At 41.6% G+C, this 21,737-nt stretch overlaps 2 protein-coding genes across 2 annotated transcripts in view; one reads left to right on the forward strand and one right to left on the reverse strand.

The window, feature by feature from the left end:
* Positions 1-21,737, forward strand: part of LOC311093806 (zinc-alpha-2-glycoprotein-like) — a gene marked incomplete at its 5' end in the record, with an annotated part of 221,495 nt that overhangs the window by 126,479 nt on the left and 73,279 nt on the right. The gene's annotated exons all lie outside the window — the stretch shown is intronic.
* LOC311093781 (zinc-alpha-2-glycoprotein-like) lies at positions 2,834-3,911 on the reverse strand (the record flags this gene model as incomplete). The annotated part of the gene is made up of 3 exons (XM_084131374.1): positions 3,662-3,911; positions 3,250-3,540; positions 2,834-2,964 (listed from the first exon to the last, which is right to left on the reverse strand). Exons 1-3 carry the CDS (start codon positions 3,867-3,869, stop codon positions 2,834-2,836), a joined length of 630 nt encoding a protein of 209 aa, XP_083987500.1. The 5' UTR covers positions 3,870-3,911.

Raw genomic sequence — 21,737 nt, forward strand, 5'->3', positions numbered from 1 at the left:
TAATTTTTAATTGGTTAGCTAAAAATGTTCCAGATTTGTTGCTATGTTCAAACTGCTCCAAGCGTAATCGTTGTACCATAAACTGTGTTTTCTTATTGATTATTTCGTTTAATTCAAGTTTAGCTTTCCTTATTTGCTTAAGTGTCTGCTCTTCCGGTGATGTGTTGTAGATGTCCTCTAGAGATTTAATTCTTAATTCTAATTCTGACATATTTGCATTTTCCTTCTTTTTTTTATGTGATGCAAAAGAAATTATTTTTCCTCGCATCACTGCCTTCCCTGCTTCCCATAGGATACCTGCTGAGACTCCTGGTGTATCATTGTTTTCTAAATAGTTGGACAATTCTCTTTTAAAATAGCTGATAAAATCAGGATCTTTAAGCAATGCCATATTGAGTCTCCAGTTCCTAGAAGGTGGAGTAATTGATTTATTCCTCAGGTCGAATGAAACTGGGGCGTGATCACTCACGGTGATGGGATGAATCTGAATATCAGATAACTCACTCACTAAAGAGCTGCTAATTAGGAAGTAATCTAATCTACAGTACGAATGATGAACTGAAGAAAAAAAAAGTATATTCTTTAAGATTGGGGTGGTAAGAACGCCAAACGTCACATAGTCCCAGGTCCTCCATGTATTGTTTAACAGTATTAACAGATTGCCAATTTCGATAGTTATCTGCATTACTAAGCCTGTCAGCTGTAGGGTCCATTACCATGTTGAAGTCCCCTCCAATAATCAATGTATTGTCTGTATGCTCAGACAGTGAGGTGAAGAAGGAATGAAAAAAGGAAGGGTCATCAACATTTGGGCCATATAAGTTGGCTAAACACAGTTTCATGTTCTGAACTGATAAATGAACTATTATAAATCTCCCTTCAGGATCTGTAACTATGCTGATTACTGTGAATTTGACCTTTCTGTAAATCAAAATAGCAACACCTCTCTGTTTAGAATTATAACTGGAAGAAAAAATGTGCAGAAACTGTACTGTAGAAAGGATATCAACTGACGTATTTGACATATGAATCTCCTGTAAAAACACAATATCAGCATGTAAATCTTTTAATCGATTGTGAATTTTTAGTCTCTTCTCTCTGGTCCCGGCTCCGTGTACATTCCACGTGATAAATCTAAATGTGTTCATGCTCATAGTGGAGGTGTATGTTGAATGCTATCTACAAATGTGTGTGTATGTGTGTGTATGTATGAGAATGAGTACATGGTGTGTGTAAGTGTGTGTGTATCTTTACATTTATGTGATTCTATGTATGTAATATGTCTGTGTATATGGATCTTATACAGATACCAGTATGTTTCTATGTGTATGTTGTCTGTGTAAATAAAATGACCGCCTGGGGAGTGAGAGCAGGGGATAGTGTGCAGAAATAAAGAAAAAATAGTGCAAGAAAAGAAAATAGAGAAACAAAAAAAAAAAAGTAAATGCAGAAACCATTAGAAAAAACAACAACAACAAAAAGAAACAAGAAAAGAAAGAAAAGAAAAACAAACAAACCTAGCTATTGGCATAGACTAGAGACTGGCAGTGTTATAGAAAAGAAATATCACCATCAATTAGCAGATCTTGTGTATTAAAACCAGTGGGTCAGATTAACCTATCTCTCTCATGTAAACTAAATGGAAAAGAGAATACATATCTGATTTCAGTAGAGCCAGGGGGTGGTATTCTGGTCTCGATGTAGGTGCCCATTTACATACAGTTTGTCCACCGAGATGACAGCGCGGGCTCCTTCTTCCAGGAATTTCCTCCTGATGGGGAACAAGATCTTACGACGCTCCAGGATTTCTTTTGGGAACTGATCATTCATACTGTAGTCCGTTCCCCGGAGCTGTCTACCGCAGCGCTTCACATCTTCTTTTTCTTTAAAAAGCACAAATTTAGCAACTATGGGACGCGGTCTTTGCCCTGCTGATCTTTTTGCGCCTAGACGATGTATGCGATCAAATTGAATAGCCTTAACCTTAACTTCTGGAAGTTTCAGTTGTGTTTGCAGAAAGTTTTTGACAATTACCTCAGCATCTTCGTCGGGTTGCTCTGGCAGACCGGCGAAAACCAGATTATTCCTCATGCTCCTACCCTGCACGTCTAGAACTGTTTCTTTCATTTTCTTATTTTCTACCGAGAGTCGTGTTACCTCTTCGTTTAAGTATTTCACGGACTCACGGAAGGTGCTATTCTCCGCGGCCAGATCTTCTACCTGCTTTTGGCTGTATTCCAGAGACTCACGTAGTGCCTTGATTTCCCGATGAAGAGCCTCCAGCAGGCCCAACCGCGCATCAAAGCTGGATAATTTCCCTTCTATGGAGAGCAATATATCCGCTGTGTCGCTCCCGGTTGGTGATGTCGGAGAGGATTCCCCGGGGGAGTCTTTCCGACTCCTCTTGGATTTTCCCATAACGACCCACTGGTAGCTCTCGTCAATAAAGCTCGTCAAGCTGGCTAAATCCAGCTCCCTATGATCCAGGATTGCCAAGTTTAATGTGTTTTTTTAGATATAAATTACTTACTTGACTTGATATATTGTTATTTTTATCCTTTCATTAATTAAGCGTTTGTTTGTTTGCTTGCTTCAGAAGCACGCCATGTTGTATTCTGCCAAGTCTTGTATTCTGAAAACCTCTCATCTCCACTCATCTTTATATTTTGTAAATATTTCAATGTACTTGTGCATTAAGCAGCTGATGCAACCGGCTCCATTTAAAAAACAAAAAACTAATTGTAATCTATATTGACCACTAAAGCTTACAAATTATTTGGCCTGATCAGAGCGGTGAAATGAAATTCTAATTTTGAAACCCTGAGATGTGTTTTCATGGAAGAACCTCATGAATGTAGGAAGATCCTCTTCTGGCTTCACTGCTGTACATGAGCACAGATTCTTCGGCCTGCAGGAAAAAAAACCCTGCATTAATTCCTTCTTGGACTTTTTTGATGAACACCACTAAAAGGTGATCCACTTTTTTGAGTCTGAAAAAACTGAGTTTGCCCAAACGAAGCTCAAACTGCCCCGAGTAGCCACTGAAACCGGTTTCGCTCAACAGGCAACATGCCTTCTAGATTCTTCACTGCTATTAGTGCGCAGCAACAAGTCTTTTTACAATTTTTATGAATTAATAACAACATGCAATGGCAAAAAAATCTCCAAATTTAATTTGAGAAAATCTGACTAATATTTGAATACAGGTATAGAGGTCAAAAATTAAAGTTATCTTCTGACAGGACATACTTTCATATTTACCCCATTGTGTTATAAGTGTCTGTGTCAGACTGCTATGAGAGACGTGACACTCATAACTCTCTTCTTCTTCTCTGTGAATCTCCACACTGATTCTCATCTGAAAGGTCTCGTCATCATTGGGTCTGACTCCAGTAGTGCTGAAGGGTTCAACGCTAGCGTTGTTCAATGTGATCTTCATCTCGATGTGTTTGGGGTAGAAGCCAGTGGCCAGACAGCTCAGATTCAGCTTGCTTCGGTCATGAGGAGCTTCAGAGGCAAACGTGTGAACATCTGGTGCATCTGCAGTAAGAAACATCGTGAGTAAAGAATATTACTACATCTAAAAAAAGACACTTGATTCTGAATACAAAGACATTAAACATTAAGTTCAAAAGACTGAAGTCATCAGATCAACACATACTGCTTATTGAATTATTAATCGTGGAGATCCAGTCCATGCAGGTCCAGAGGTATGACTGGACGACCTGTCTGCGAACTCTTTGATTGTTCCACTTCATTTTGGTTTCTTTTGCCTTTGGATTTTTCTCCATCCACTGCATCGTGTCAGAATTAAAGGCAATAAAATCCTCTCCATCATATCCGTACTCATCAAACGCTTTTACATTCATCACTGCATCCAGCTCACAGCCGACTCTCCTCTGTAGTGTATGGAGGCCGAAAAATCACAGCATATATACAGCAGTTGTATACTGGATAATCATAATCAAACTTTCACAGTTTGCCTTATGTAGCACATAAATGGTAGGTGTGATACCATGTATAAATAAATGATAATCATTTACATCATTTAGATTTCAGATGTAGTTGGGTTTATGGTTCACATTATAATTCTTGAATGTGCAATACGTTGTAATAACGAATGGCCAACGTGGAGGTGCAAGTTTCCCAGGTGCTCTTGATGGCAGAATTCATCACATTAACTAACAAAGTCAACATATTGTTTGTCATCATTTTTGTCTATCAACATTAGATTTAACAATCCTCTTTTTATCAAATGTTTACTTGAAAGTGTGCTACCACTTTCAAAGAAACACATTACACTTGCTATGGTATTTCATGTTATAGCATTCAGATATTTTATGTGTGACCTAAACGTCCAGTTATTTTGTGCGCCACAGTAAGTCCACACTCATATTACAGGTCTGATCACTGATAAAACAGCTGAACTCAGCAGACTCACCGTCACATTTGGATCTTGTGCAGTTTGCCAGAGTATAAACCAGATGTATAAACCAGTCTTTAGATTCATCAGGTTCTTCAGTGTCTCTCCAGATCTCTGAACTCTGGCGGTCTCTTTTCCAGGTTTGTTCTTCATTACTTTAGTGAGAGATCCGTCTGTCATCATACAGACCCACTGCACTGAACTTAGGACCGGAGGATCCAGCAGGTTTGGAGAGAGAGCTGTAAACATACTGGAGAAGATGTCTCTCTGAAGAAAAATAAAAGCAAAACAAATTATTCTGAAAAGATACTGATAAGCCACATTGATCACTACAAGTTACATTGGGCTAAGTTCAGACTGTCAGTCCAAATCCGATTTATGTGCATATCCGAAATCTGAATGTGACTTTCTTACGCTATGTAAAACAGAAACATCAGCCGTTGTTATAGGAAACATGTCCCTGCAGAAACAAGGTTGCGTTGTTGCAAAGTGCCTGACGAGCAAAACATTAGAATTTAACGGAGACATGTTTTGAAACCGGCGAAGATGGCAGCATGGCATCAAGCAACTCATCCCAGCCTCCGACGGTTCTGCCGCTGCCTCAGAAGACACAGTAGTCCAGCGAGGCAGATACACATTGTCATTTTGTAAATAAGACAACATCTATATTGCAAACCCCTCCATGTTGCTGTTGTTGTTATTGGCATAGAAAGCAATGCAGATATTCTGGAAAACGAAAGAGCACCATGGGACACACAGATCAGATCTGAACAGTTGCGATACACAATGTGCGCAGTCAATAATTTTAGATCAGATTCCATTCGGATTTGGACTTACAGTTTCAATGTAGCACTAGTCACTTGTCCAAAAATGATGACAATTTAAAATAATAGTTTTCTACTTTAATATACTTTTTAAAAAATATCATTTATTTCTGTGATGCAAAGCTGGATTTTCAACAGCCATAACTCCAGTCTTTAGTGTCACATGATTCTTCAGAAATCATTCTAATATGATGATTTATTATCAATGTTGGAAACAGTTTTTTTATTGAACCTGTGATACTTTTTTTCAGGATTCATTGACAAATAAAAAGTTAAATAGAACAACATATTATTTTATAAGTCTTTACTTTTTTAATCAATTTAGCACATCCTTGCTGAATAAAAGTATTCATTTCTTAATAAAAAAAAAGAAAGAAAGAAAATTACTGACCCCAATCTTTTGAACGGTAGTGTATATTGGTACAAAATATATATTTTTTAAATAGATGCTGTTCTTTTTTTAAATAAGAATCCTGAAAAAAATATCAAAGGTTATAAGTATTTTACAATAGAAAACAATTATTTTAAATTGTAGTAATATTTCACAATATTACTGTTTTTTCTGTATTTTAGATCAAATAAATGCAGCCTTGATGAGCATAAAAGGCTTCTTTCAAAACGTTAGTGTCCAAACTTTTGACTTTTTTTTTTTTAACTACAGCGCCATAAAATAAACGTAACGGAACTTCTCCTTCGTTGGTGCTTTATGGCAGTAATATAATGTTTATTTTACGGTCGCTTGTCTAGTCTCAAATCTAGGTGTATGCACCATAGACTGTAAAAAAAAATTGGTGAGAAGTTTATATACTGTCTATGGTGAGAAGTGAAGCCGCCATTACTGCATCTTGGGGCTTGAGTCTGCGCAGTAGCGATTTCGGGACCAGACCAGAGCCCGTCTACGGAGAGCCTGCCCACTCCCTATTAAGCCCTATTGTACCGAATTTTGGTTGTAGTTCCACCAGAGTTCCACTGGGGGCGATCGCTATGAGTGCAGACTGAAGGGGAGTCAATGGGGCTAGACAGCTAAATTTGTCTCTTTCACCCGATTGCCGTTGAGAAATCTCAGATCTGATTGTAGATTTTGCAAGTTCAACATGGGATTTAGGTCGAAAGTTGAATGAACGAGTACTTATGTCCTTTTGATTTCTTACAGGTTGAGTTGTTGTTGCCCATAACATTCTAGCATTCTGCTAATGAACGCTGATTGGTTAGTGAAGGACTGATTACGACCAGAGATCCCGCTTGATGGCATCGTGGCATCCGAAGCGGGGGCCTGTACCATGAAGGTAGCTGAACAAACTCGGGGTTACAGGATTAGTTTTGAGTTGACAAAACCAAACCGATGCAATCAGGCTTTATTGGTACCATGATGCAGCTCATCAACTTTCTTTGTCAACTCAGGCTTTGATCCTTAAAGGGACACTTCACCCATTTGCATTAAGCTTTGCATTGTTAGAAACCCAGTCATACTATTGAATGGTCGTGCAACACTCTCTCATTTTCCCCTGAGACGGGAGAAATCCGTTATTTACCTCTTACACTTCCTCCTACAATGACGCAAAAATCGTAATTTTGCGTCATTGTAGGAGGAAGTGTAAGAGGGGGGGATTTCTGTTGAGACTACAAGCAGAGTGCGAATTACCCCACCATAATTGGGGGGTACTGCTCCTTCACTTCTTCTATGACCATCATGGTCCACTACCATATCAATCAATCCCCACCGTGATCGCCAAGTGCAACATGCGTTGTGCAGTGCAACACACATTTAAGGTCTAAACATGCGACAAACTGATAATCAGTAGGCTACAGAATATCTCATTGTTATTATATATCCAAAAGAGAACTGTTTTGATCAACTCCCAAAAGTTATAAGTTAAGTGCACTGAAATACCATTCTAATTACTAGTAAAAATAATACCTTTACAAGAAGCCTATTGCCTATTTCAGGGTTTTTCCTGGCTCAAAATGAGGCAGAGGTGGTAAAATCATAATAATGTATTTTAATAATAAGATAATTAAATGTGTATTTTTTTTTGTAGATCATCATATAGCCTAATGTGTTTCCCACATTTTTGTTGATGGTGGAGCTTGGTATCTCTAGGGGGGTCTGGGGGCATGCCCCCGTAAGACAATTTTGTACATTTTAAAGATAAATTCATTAATCTGGTGCACTTTGAGTCACCCGAATCCAGGCATGTACTGGCCATCGGGACTACCGGGAGATTCCCGGTGGGCCGACGTGCTTTTTGGGCCGATGCATCTCATATGTAGGCTATATAATTTTTTTTGTTTATGCTACTTAATGGCCCATAAAACTAGTACATCAGCGGCCCATTCGTTTTGTTTTGTTTTGCTTAATTGGCGGCGCTGGGTTAGTGCCGGTGTAATGCATTGGTCAAAAAAAGGCAGCGTTAGTTTTTTTGCGCCGCAGTTCAGAGAATCCTGTGAGTCATCAGTTTCTCCCGAAATAAATGCAAGAAAGTGGCCGGTGAACTGTGAGAAGAATAGAGTAAACTTTATAGTTACTTCCACTGTGTTTGTCTGATATGAATAACACATGTCGGCAAATTATATTTGAATAGATTGTTATTGCTGCTTCCACAGACATCAGTGTGTATTTTACAAACTCCAAATGTATTGTTTTACTAGTGCTTATGTGTATTTAAATGACTGAAACCTAAAATAAACATTGTGAGGTTGAAAACACTGCTCAGTTGTGATATATGACAGCGCTGAGTGTGTCCGTCTCTGGCTCAGCGCCAGCCAACGCGCGAAAGCACAGTCTGAATCCGGCAGTTATGCAACGTCACTGAACATTCTAAATCCCATATGTGGGACCGTACTCTCAGGGGCACAGAAATAAAAATCACACATAATATATGGGACTGTACCGCTCAAAAGGTTAAACATTTCATTTGTAACCATGAATACAAAAATGAAACTGAGTGGGCACAAATCAGATGTGAGGGGGCAATGCCCCCTTTTGCCCCCTCGTGGCGCCGGGCCTTGATCTGACTGAGAAGATTCGCTGTTTAATACAGAAGAAACTCATCAAGAAGTACTTGAGCAGGTATAAAAACCTATTTTATTTGTGGATTAAAGAATAGACAAAATAGCCATTTCTATAATAAAAGTATTTCTCTCTCACTATGGACAACCAATCCCATGCATGCCAAACTATCCTTTGGCATAACTAATCATTATCAACATATATTTTTTTGATAAAAGAGTTCCAAATGACACTTATTTTTGAGCCCCTAAGCGCTCCAGTTCACTTTGTCCACAAAAAAGGAACTTAGCCTTAATTTACTGAAGGCTATGGATGTTAGGTATACATTTATTAAATTGTACACATGTTATTTCTTCTCCTCTCACATTAAATCGCATGTATTATATAGCCTAGGCCTATTTTAAGTTCAAAATGGTAAAATTAGAAAAATTAGAAAATTATTTTTGTCGTTGTTTAACATTTCTCAAAACATTTCCGTCAAATATGATATATGATATACCGTCCATCATGTGCTCTAACACCTGCAGCATCAGCCGGTTCATTGACTTTGAACTGGCGTATGAATGTGTTTATTTTATGTTAACTTTATTTTTGCTATTGTACATACATTTTATTCTTCTAACTGTTTGTCTTTGGTTAACACAGTTGGAGAAGAACAACAGGGAGGTTGGAAGACACAGTAGAGGAACTACAGAATAAAAATGGAGAGAAAACAGCATTAAAAAGGATCAAGTCCATAGTGAAAAAAAGCAGAAAAAAGAATAAAATGTATGTACAATAGCAAAAATAAAGTTTGCTTTATTCGCTTAAAATAGCTTTAAATCGCTTAAATTATTAATGGCCATTTATAGAAATAAACGGCTCTCAAAGAAAAGTCTTCACCTAAAACACATACGGTCCAACATACAACATGTGAAACAGTGTCGCCTGAATCTGAACCACGTCTTTTGAATCTTACATGGACATTCTTGTATAAGGATTATGTTTTTAAGTTAGTCCATAGAGTGTGGAACTTTGCATCAGTATGGCGTGACAAAATACACCCAAAAATACTAAGTAGGAGAATATCTAACTGTAGAATGTGAACATTCCATTTTTTTTTTAAACCCTCTGGGGTCCTTCGGGTCCAAATGGGTCCTTCGGGTCCAAATTTGATTATCTCAAAACACCAAAAAAGAAAAGAAAAAATATTATAAAAAACAAGTAAAAAAAAAAAGAAAATGATTTTATTTATATATATATTAATCCCGCCCTCCGGGTCCATTTGGACCCGAAGGTCCTGAGTGTGACTGTTAAACGAAGGACCCCAGAGGGTTAAATAATACATCTCTTTAATTTTGTGTGTTGAAGTGTTAGTAGGCATTAGTTAATAACAAAAACTTTAAATCAACATAATATTAATAAAATATGGTTAAATTACAGTTTGAAAATGTTTATTTACAACGTTTTGCGTTGTGAGTGAGATGTTAGAGAAATCTGGTTGCACTATGCCTCAAAACATAGCCATCCACATCTAAACATTATCATGGTTTTGTTGTATTTCAGATACACTGTTTTTTTTCTTTTTATCTTAAAATGATCTTGTTTAATCGTATTCATATTGATCAGGTTGATGTTTGTAGAAATAAGCAAAATACATTTATAAAACAAGTTAATGGCCTTGTGTCAGACTTTGTGACACTTAACTTTTTATTCTAACTTTGAAAAGTGTCATACGGTATTTGATTTTTACACACGCAGTGTTTTCGCCAACTGACCTACCCCTGAAGTTATAACTTCTGAAGGCCTCTCATGCGCAGATTCGCTCGGTTGAAAAATGGTATGTTGTCATTTAACACATTAAACCTTTATTGCGATGCTCCCCAACAGATATTTTATTCTAATATTACTTATTCTAACCCTACCAGTCCACTAATACTCTACTAACACTAATGAGAGTTTACTCACACTCTGACTCTCACAAGCGGGCATGCAGGTGCAACACTACTATAGTCAACAACCAAATTATGACTTAAAAAGGCGTAATTGACAAAAATTGTAAATTATGACAAGTTTAAATGATGACGTACTAAATTGAAATGGATAAAGATAAAGTAAATGTTCCATAGTGAAATTTTCTGAATTCAATATAATTGTATTTGTGAAAATGATTCAGTACTGAATCTTCAAGAAACTGCATGTTTTCTGCAGGTTGTGTAGGCCTCTAAGACTATGAATAACAAAAAATGATTATTGATGAACTTGAATTTTGTTGGCAATGTAAAAAAATTGTCTTCCCATACCGGGAGTCGAACCCGGGCAGCCTGGATGAAAACCAGGAATCCTAACCGCTAGACCATATGGGAGACGTTGATACTTCCCGCGGCACATTTGAAACGCTGCACTGCACGGTACAATATAATGCTGGATCATAGTTATGCCGAGCCACGGGGGAAGTTTTAATTAAATTCAAATTTAATTTATCGGTATGTAAAAAAATATCGGGATAGCTTTTCCCAGGTGGAAGGAGCTAATGAAGGAGAAAGACTTAGAAAGGGAAGTTGCCTGCTTTCTTCTCGACAGGTAAGTCAAAGGTACGGTCTAAATGACAAGCTTGGTTGTGTAAATCATTATATAGAACATGTACGGTAGAACATGTAACAAGTAGGCTACATCATAACGGTAGAACGTACAATTAAACTCGATGAAGCGCTATCGGAAGACATGTTGTCATAGATTCTTGACACATTTACCAAAGTTGAAAAAGCGAGTAGATGGGAGAACCGCTAGAGAGCACTATTTGTTTAAATGCAAAATAGAATTTCACCGCTAGATGGGAATCTTTTTAAATCTTTAACAAAAAGGCCTTTCAAAATCGAGGAGGTCAAAGGGCACAGCTTCCTGCTATAGCTCTCCCAAAGTCTGTTCATGCGGCCACCATCAACAAATGCTAACATTTGAAACTTCTACATGTATTTTGAGTAGATGGCAGTGGTATATTCTCAGTAAAGGGTTTCACCCTAGTTTGGGAGATACGAGTAAAAATGATCTTATACTATCTCATACTTTGAATTAAGACGATGTGTGATTTTTACTTATGACACATTGCGTCTCTGAAATTGTGTGGTGATTTGTGTGGTGATTGACAACTTAGTCTAAATAAGAGCAATGTGAAGTCCTCGGATTTCTTAAAAACAACGCAGCAGCAAAACATTGTGACACCATGTTTCATGGACAAAAGATCTAAGACGTCTAAGCACAGTTTTTCAACAATCTAAAGTTTTTGGACAGACGCTGTTTAGTAACAATAAATCTTCTAAAAAGATAAATAGAAGATATGATTTTAATAAAACTTTTAATGTTATGCTTTTAAATGAATTTAGTAAAAAACTCTGGATGTAGTATGCTCTGAAACGCAGACTAGATTTACTGCGACATTGTCCCCCGAGACTCATCTGGTCTGTCGCCCTATATCCTGAAGCACTGTAGTTTATCACTGAAGGGCCTGGGGCTGTTATGTTTAGGACAGCCTAAACTATTTGCTTTTTGGATCGTTTTTATCATTGCATAAATAACTACTTTGCCTCTCTGGAAATGTAAGGTAGCTATAAACTTTGAAATGTAAGGTAGCTTAAAACTTTGTTTACATTTTGAAAATGTAGTTTTCTGTGATGGTTGTGTTTAGGTGTACGGGATAGCTATGGAAAGCCCCCCACCATAAAAATTGAAACCCCCGCATGGACAAAAAATGCTGGTTGAATCTTTTTCATAAAAATGAGATTTAAGACGACTAAGTACAGTTTTTGAACAGACATTGTTTGATAACAATTATACTTTAGGTCACCGTTAAGCAAAAATAATTTATATCATACATAAGTACAGATAAATAGAAGATGAGTATGTATTTAAACTTTAAAGATTTAATTTAATCAATCTTTTAAAATATCTAATGTAAACGTGTAAGGTTATGATTTTAAATGAGAGAGAGAACCACTCTGTTATTTTGTATTATATAAATTATATAAAAGGATAAAATATAAAGAATAGAATGTTTTATGTAAGATGGATTTTATTATTTTTGTTTATCTAAAACAATTGGTTTCAGCAGATATATTTTTTATATACTTATAAAGAACAGAATGTTTTTTAACTTGTGTGAGATAAACTTCACAGTGTCACTGTTACCTCTGGAAATGGAAGGAGGGGTTATCAGAATGCAGAGGACGCGCGCATAGACACACAGACACACAGACACACGATCGGGGGCCTCTGTTTGAGAGACTTTTTATTAAGACTTTTAATAATGTATTTAATTTAAAAACATTTTATAAAGATATCATTTAAACTTTGAAATAAATTTAGCCCTAACACAATGTCCCATTCTGATCGCTGAATAAACCCTAGGAATCAGAGACGCTGGTGTGAGAGAGAACCACTCTGTGATTTATGTTAACTCTCTTAAGACATTCTTGAACATGTAAGTTCAAGAGTTGTAAGTTTCTAAACATGTAAGATGAATTTTATTCTTTTTACAAGCATTTCAGTAGATTTCTAGCAAGGTATTATTGTATATTATTTGTGTGAAATTTAAAACATTATTATCACTTTCACCGTGCTCAGGAATGCGAAGGAGCAGAGTCAGGAAAAAACAGTCTTTTCTATTACAACTGCAATCTCATTCATAGGATGTATAGACATCTATATGATATGAAACATATTTTTTAAAAAGATATCATTTAAACTTTTAATTTTTAAATTTAGCCCTAACACAATGTCTCATCCCTTCGCTGAATACACCCCTCTGAGTCAGAGACGCTGGTGTGAGAGAGAACCACTCTTGTGATTTATGTTTAACACATCACACACACACACACACACACACACACACACACACACACACACGCACATTAGACGCGCATACATTAGACTGCAATGTTTTGAGACAGTGTAAGGTCATTCAGGAATGACTATATGAATTCAGTTGTGTAAAACAATTTTGAACCAATTGCATTTTTGTGGACATGAATGGTAGGATATACTTTCACTCTCTAACATGTAAGATGATTTTTATTTTTAGTAAGAAATATTGTATAAGCATTTCATTATATACTTTTAAAGGATAGCATGTTTTTCAACCTTAGTTGAATTGTTTTAGATTATATAATTTATATTATATAAATTATATAAAGGATAGAATGTTTTATGTAAGATAGGTATTTTATATTAAACACTTTTAAAGAACAGTATGTTCCCTTTCGTTCGGGAACTCCTACAGTACGTCTCGTCGGAGGAGTTTCCAACGAATTGGGATCACGCTAGGGAGACCAATTGCCTTCGAGTGAAATAAAACGAGCCAATGAATATTGGCATGCGGGATTTGGTATACCACAGCCCGCCTATCAGCGCGGGTATAAAGCGGAAGCAACCGCATGCACAAACGCTTTCTGCTTCGGAGCCGACCGGTTGTGTCCTCTGAGTGTATGAGCATTTGGATTGTGTTTTCCGTGAAGCTCAACGAGTCTGCTGTTTCCAGAAGCTTCTTTGTGTTGGTGTTACGGCGCTGCAGTGATCTTCGCGACCTCCCGGATCCCATCTGTTACAATCAGACGCGCTGCTTTTTTCAAAGAGCTGTTGTCACAGCTGGTAACCGGTTGAGTGCACACAGCGGGCTTGCAGTTTCCCTGCTGTGTTGCCGCGTTTGATCCCTGCGTGCTTCGGCACACTAAAAGAGCATTTCTGTGAAAGAGCAACACGAGTGAAGATCGCGTCCTTTTAAGGATGACGTTTCACCCGTGTGTTTCTTGGTGCGGTCGATATTTACCTCCAGGTGATGGCCACGATCGCTGCCTCACGTGTTTGGGCCTCGTGCACGCTGAGGCAGCGTTAGTGGATGAATCATGTTCTCATTGCGGGAACATGACCATCGCGACATTAAGGCTGAGACTGAGAACCCTCAGACGAGGGGGAGTCCCTTTGGCGATTCCCCGATCTAGTTCTTCTTCTGGTTCAGTTCAGAAGAAGGCTACTTCGGCTAATCCCATGGGTAGCCTGAGGGTTACAGTGAGGAATAACCCGCCGGGTGAAAGACCCCCACGGGCTCCTTACTCCTCTGTGTCGCTGCCATCGGAGTCTTCGATTGAGACAGCTGGTTCATCTCGTATGACTCCGGCTGTTTCTTTTGGAGCTCCACCGGATGAGCAGATGTCGATCGCGGCATCGGAGGGAGAGCAGTCATCTTCTGGAGAGGATGATTCGGCTGCGTTGCCCCCTTCGGGTGTGGTAGCGTTGCCCGAGTCAGATCCGGAAATGGCTGCTATGCTTGCCCGGGCAGCCGCGAGTGTCGGGCTTGTGTGGAATCCTCCACCACGTCCCGAACCTTCGCAGCTTGATGATTGGTATCTCGGCGCGGGCCGTGCTGGTTCTCAGCATGCCGCTCCAGTGCCTTTCTTCCCGGAGGTGCATGATGAAGTGACGAGATCGTGGAAGGCCCCTCTGGCGGCCCGACACAGGTCAACTCCCTTCTCCTCCCTCACCACTCTTGACGGCGGGGCAGTTAAGGGATACGACGGTATCCCCCCAGTGGAGCGGTCTGTGGCGATGCATCTGTGTCCCAAGACGGCGGCCACTTGGCGGGGTAATCCCACGCTCCCCTCCCGCGCCTGTAGGTTCTCTTCCGGTTTGACTGGAAAGGCCTATAGTGCGTGTGGGGAAGCTGCTTCCGCCATGGCGTGTGGGGAAGCTGCATGCCATGGCGCTTCTCCAGGTTCACCAGGCGAAGGCGCTTAATGACATGCAGGAGAGTGGTACCGACCCCGCGTTGCTGCAAGAGCTGCGTACAGCGACGGACCTTGCCCTACGGGCGACGAAAGTCACCGCACGTTCGCTGGGTCGTGCGATGTCCACTCTTGTGGAGGACTATGCCCAACAGTTCTCCGCTGCCCAGAAGCAGTCGGAGGTGATTAAGCACATCATGCCACGGAAGAGGGGTGCTGCTGCCCAGGCTTCACCGGCTCCACCTCCGGCTACTCGTCGCCTAGGGCGCCCTCCTGCCGCCGCCTCCGCCCCCGCTCAGTCTAGGCAGCAGCCCTCACCTAGCGGGCGGGGTGCCGGCCGCAGGAAAGCTGCCCAGCCTGCTCCCAGCACTTCTAAACCTCCAGGCAAGAAGAGAGGCAAGAAGCCCTGAGACAGGCAACCCAGGGGATCTTCCAGTTGCTCTTCGGGAGGGTGCCTCTGCACCTCTCCTTCCCCCGGAGGAGGGCCGGCTGGAAAACCTTTTTATTTTCCTTTTCTTTCTGTTCCGCCGCTGGCCAGCAGACCAGCGGTACCCAAAGTTTCAATAAAAGAGCAATTTCTAGAATTTCCCCTGGGTCAAAGACGGTTGAGACTAGTAGTTCAGCAGTCTCCTCCGTCCAAGAGGGCCAGGATGACAGTGTGCGCCGCAGCATTGCCTCGCCGCTCTCATTACCCTCTTTCCAGTGCTCAGATGACAGTGATGCCGCCTCGGCCTCATCACTCTCGTCTCCCACTGGTCAGGGAGGTGCGGATACTTGGATTCGATCCCCCCGGGCGTCGTTCCTCGTGTCCCCTCCCTCCTTCGCCTCCGGGCAACGAACAGCCGAAGGCCTCCATGCCTTCTCTGTTGATTGCCCACCTGTGGAAGCAGGTTGGTGCCGCATGTCACACCCAGACTCCACTTCCGGCCGCCACAGGGCCTCCGGAGTCGAGTCCCTGCCTTCCACCTCGCTGCCCCATCCAGGGTACGCCGGTGGTTCAGGTCGGCTCCCTGGTTCGGTTCCTCGAGGCCTGGCTAGCGCTTCCCAGGACGTCCAGGTGGCCCAGATTCAGCGGCGTCCTCTTTACCAGTGTGCGGTCAAAGGATGCCCCTGTCTTGCGGAAAGAGATCGATGTCCTGCTGGCGAAGGACGCGAACGAGCCGGTCCCTCCAGCCGAGATGAAGTCAGGGTTTTACAGCCCGTACTTCATTGTACCCAAGAAAGGGGGTAGGTTACGACCAATCCTGGACCTGCGTGTTTTGAATCGGGCCCTTCACAAGCTCCCGTTCAAAATGTTGACGCAGAAACGCATCTTCGAGTGCATCTGTCCCCAGGTTTGGTTTGCATCAATCGACCTGAAGGACGCTTACTTTCATGTCTCGATTCTTCCTCGTCACAGACCATTTCTTCGGTTTGCGTTTGAGGGTCGAGCATATCAGGACAAGGTCCTACCCTTCGGGCTGGCGCTGTCGCCCCGTGTCTTTACAAAAGTCGCTGAGGCGGCCATTGTTCCCATGAGAGAACATGGCATTCGCATTCTCAACTATCTCGACGACTGGCTCATAATAGCTCACTCGCGAGACCTGTTGTGCGAACACATGGATATGGTGCTTCACCATCTCAGTCAGTTGGGGCTTCAGGTCAACTGGGACAAGAGCAAACTCTGCCCCGTGCAGAGGATCTCTTATCTCGGTATAGAGCTGGACTCGGTCAACCAGACTGCGCGCCTCACGGAGGAGCGCGTCCAGTCAGTGCTCAACTGCCTCAAGTCCTTTCAAGGCAGGTCAGCGGTCCCACTGAAACTTTTTCAGAGGCTCCTGGGGCATATGTCAGCCGCAGCCGCGGTAACGCCGCTCGGCTTGTTGCATATGAGACCGCTTCAGCGCTGGCTTCATGATCGAGTCCCGAGATGGGCGTGGCAGAGCGGCACGTTCCGGGTGAACATCACTCCGCACTGTCGCCAAACCTTCAGCCCTTGGTCGGACCCTGCGTTTCTACGGGCCGGAGTGCCCCTAGTCCAGGTGTCCAGGTATGCTGTTGTCTCTACAGATGCTTCTGCCACCGGCTGGGGGGCCACGTACAACGGGCATGCAGTTTCGGGTCTGTGGACGGGGCCCCAACTGCATTGGCACATCAACTGCCTAGAGTTGCAGGCAGTACGCCTAGCTTTGTGCCGCCTCAAGGGCTTTCTCAAACACAAGCATGTACTGGTCCGTACGGACAGCACTGCGACCGTTGCGTACATCAATCATCAAGGTGGTCTACGCTCCCGTCGTATGTCGCGACTCGCCCGCCATCTCCTCCTTTGGAGTCAGAAGCATCTGAGGTCGCTTCGAGCCATTCACATCCCTGGTGCGCTCAATCGTGCGGCCGACGAGCTCTCACGACAGCCACCACTTCCGGGAGAGTGGCGACTCCATCCCCAGGTGGTCCAGCTGATATGGCGAATCTTCAGAGCCCGCTCAGGTAGACCTGTTTGCCTCTCCGGACACGACCCATTGCCAGTTGTTTTACTCCCTGACCGAAGGAACACTCGGCACGGATGCACTGGCACACAGCTGGCCCCGGGGTCTTTGCAAGTATGCGTTTCCCCCAGTGAGCCTTCTCGCACAGACCCTGTGCAAAGTCAGGGAGGACGAGGAACAGGTCCTGCTAGTTGCGCCGTATTGGCCCAACCCCCGAACTTGCCCGATCAGTGTCGTGCTTTCCTTCCTGCAAGATGGGTTGGAGCGAAGGCTGTCTCCCTCCACCCTCAAAGTGTATATTGCCGCAATAGCCGCACATCACGATGCAGTAGAAGGTAAGTCCTTGGGAAAGCATGACCTGGTCCTCAGGATCATCAGGGGTGCTAGGAGATTGAATCCTCCTCGAAATCAGCACCCCGTACCCTCTTGGGATCTGAATTTAGTGCTCAGAGCACTTCAAAATCCACCCTTTGAGCCCTTGCATGCAGTCGATTTAAATATTCTGTCAATGAAGACAGCTCTCCTGCTCGCTTTGGCATCCATCAAGAGGGTAGGGGACCTGCAAGCATTTTCGGTCGACGAATCGTGCCAAGAGTTCGCGCCGGATTTCTCTAGCATTGTTCTGAGACCCTGGCCCGGATATGTGCCCAAGGTTCCTACCACTCCATTTAGAGATCAGGTAGTGAACCTGCAAGCGCTGCCCCCGGAGGAGGCAGACCCAGCCCTGGCTTTGCTCTGTCCTGTCCGCGCTCTGCGCTGTTACGTTGACAGGACTCAAAGCTTTAGGACCTCAGACCAGCTCTTTGTCTGTTACGGAGGCCAGCAGAAGGGGAAGGCTGTCTCCAAGCAGAGGTAAGCCCAATGGCTAGCGGATGCTATTGTCCGGGATTATGATTCCCAGGACGTGCCTTGTCCACCCAGGTTAAGGGCACACTCTACTAGGAGTGTTGCTTCCTCCTGGGCTTTGGCTCAAGGCGCCTCGCTGACAGATATTTGTAGAGCTGCGGGCTGGGCGACACCCAACACGTTCGCTAAGTTTTATAGCCTTCGTGTAGAACCTGTTTCCTCCCGTATACTCGCTTCGGCCAGTAGCGCGAGGAATTAGGTTAGTGTCGGCTTGCTACGCCATTCTCGCCTTAGTGGCCAGATACGTGCATTATTTTGCTCCGATGGTTACCCAACAAACGGCTAACCTCGTGAGTTCCTCCGTCTCCCCCTCCGGCGACAGGCGAGGCGGATCGCCGGTCGCCAGGCCTATTACCTCTCTAGAAGTGAGCTGAGTTTAGGCTGGGGTTCTATGCAGTGGTTCCTACGGTGACCCCATAGGTGTCTTTTCCACGTCAGGTTACCCTCCGGGCTAACCAGTGTCTTCCCCTCGACAGACTCCGTCTGTCGTCTCTGTTGAGTACGCTCCCACCCTCCGGGCTGGGACTACCTCAGAGACTGCCATGTGTCAACACTACCCTTCGGGCTAGTGCACATGTGTATTCCTAGTGCCTCCCTTCGGGCAGGTTATGGACTCCGCAGCGTGCCCCCCTTTTATATCTTGGGCACGCTTTCCCAGTGTTATCCAATGTCCACTGAGCGGGTCTTGCGGAACAGCAGTGTGACTTCCTGGCTAAGCTTCTGCACATTCAAGTTAAGTTTCAAGAAACTGCCGCTGAAGCTTAGACAGGGCGCTGGAAGGGTCCAGCACCATGACGTTTTATTAGGGATCCCAATTCGTTGGAAACTCCTCCGACGAGACGTAGGAGTTCCCGAACGAAAGGGAACGTCTCGGTTACGTATGGTAACCCTCGTTCCCCGAGTAGGGAACGGAGACGTCTCGTCCCTTCGCCATGCTGCTGTACCTGTAAAAGCGTTTGTTCATGCGGTTGCTTCCGCTTTATACCCGCGCTGATAGGCGGGCTGCGGTATGCAAAATCCCGCATGCCAATATTCATTGGCTCGTTTTATTTCACTCGAAGGCAATTGGTCTCCCTAGCGTGATCCCAATCCGTTGGAAACTCCTCCGACGAGACGTCTCCGTTCCCTACTCAGGGAACGAGGGTTACCATACGTTACCAAGACGTTTTTCAACTTTAGTTTAATTTGCAAGATATTTATTTTATAAAGATTTAATTTAAAGGATACAATCTTTTTTCAACTTTAATTATTTTTGTGGACATCAAGTATATTTTAGTAAGATATTATTGTATATTATTTTTATAAACATTTATATACTTTTAAAAAGAACAGAATGTTTTACATATGAATGTGAAATAACTGAATGTGACATATACATATATGAAATAACTGATCCCATTTATATACGCTGTTCAGGAATGTGAAGGGCAGGAGGGACCTGCGACTCCGTTTCATACATTGCATTTTTATGGACATCCGTGGTATACTTTACCTCTAACATGTAAGATGATTTTTATTTTTAGCAAACTTTTTATTTTATATTATTTTATTAATCTAAAACTAAAATAATTGGTTTTAAGTAAGATATAGTTTATAAGCATTCAACTTTTTGCAAGATGTATACTGTAAGCATTTCATTTAAACTGAAATGGCTGGTTCAGTAGTTTTTATTTTATACACTTTTATGTGTGTTTTCAACTTTTGTTAGTGTGAGATTTCACCGTACTCTGGTATGCAAAGGAGGGGGTCAGAGCTCAGACGGAGAGGGGGCGCGAATAGACACAGACACGCGCGCGCACCATTCTGAGTGCTCTGACGAGGTCATTCAGGAAAGGAGTGTTTTTGTTTTACCACTTTTAATAACTCATTGATTTTAAAAGCATTATTACAACTTTAAAACATTTTTAAACTTTTAGGATTATAATTTCAGCCCCTGATATCTTGATCACTGAAGTCAGAGACCGTCCAGACTTAAAAACATGTAAGAAGATTTTTATTTTTATTCTTTTTAGTAAGATATATTGTGTAAGCATTCCATTATATACTTTTAAAGGATAGAATGTTTTTTTCAACCTTAGATTATATAATTTATATTATATAAATGATATAAAGGATAGAATATAAAGGATAGAATGTTTTATGTAATTTTTATCTAAAATAAAATAATTGGTTTTAGTAAGCTTTTTTATTTTATATAGTTTTAAAGGTATGTTTTTCAACTTTAATTGTTTTATATTATATCATTTATATTATATAAAGGATGTAAAGGATAGAATGTTTTATGTAAGATTATATATTTTCATAAGGAAAACAGATGTCAGTGCCCGATGCTCTGGAATGTGAGGGAGCGCGATGCTTTGGGATGCCTATGACATATACACATAACTAGACAGAAACCCACATAACTAGAACATGACACCACAATCGCACACATACATAGAACACAAAGCTTGTTGTCTGTGACACACACACACATAGAACATGACACCGGCTGTTTGAATCCGTCAAAACTATACGTCAAAACTATCCGCCAAAACAACATCTGTTTTATTTGAATCTGTCAAAACTATCCTTCAAAACTATGATTTAGGACTAACTAGGTTTAAAAGGGATTAATAGGGCAAAGGTTAATCCCATGACCCCCATTCGGGAAGTTCAACCCATCAATCAAAAAGGTCACAGGAAGTTCAACCTGTCACAAAGGTCAAAGGTCAAAGTCGTAAATCATTCTGACACATGCACCCCCATAAGTACTACTGACATTTAGAAGGAAAAATATTGATTAATACCTTGATTATAATCACTCATTATATACATTGAAGCAGCAGTGGGTTCCAAGTTTTCTACTCTTCTCTCAGGACACAGAACAATGTGAAAAGACCAGAATATGTGACTAGATTTTTTTCCTTAAAAACGATGACCTTATTTTATCACTATCTACTGTAAAAAGAAACTGTGCTCAATTTTCATACAGATCAAAAGACATTAAACATAAACAGCAATATAAAAAGGCATCTTTAATCAAATAAACTCTATATGTCCTGATAGAAGGAAAATATTTTTTATAAGGTTTAATTTTATAAGATAGGCCTACTCTTTTATACGGTTTCATATTTGTATCTCTTCATATCAGCACCATCAGATATTTAACATCCTATATTTTATTTGAAGATGTATCACACAAAAAAAAAAAAAGAGCATTTAAATGAATCTGATGCGTATTGAAATTTGTCTATTATTCTATTCTATTCTTATGGTTAAACAAAGCTAGAAAGATCCATAGTGTTGTGTATGAATATGGTAATAATCATACAGTGATATATATTGAGGAATTACCATCTGATTTACCTCAGTATT

The sequence above is a fragment of the Abramis brama genome (genome assembly GCF_963993115.1).
Source record: "Abramis brama genome assembly, chromosome: 12".
NCBI lineage: Eukaryota > Metazoa > Chordata > Actinopteri > Cypriniformes > Leuciscidae > Abramis > Abramis brama.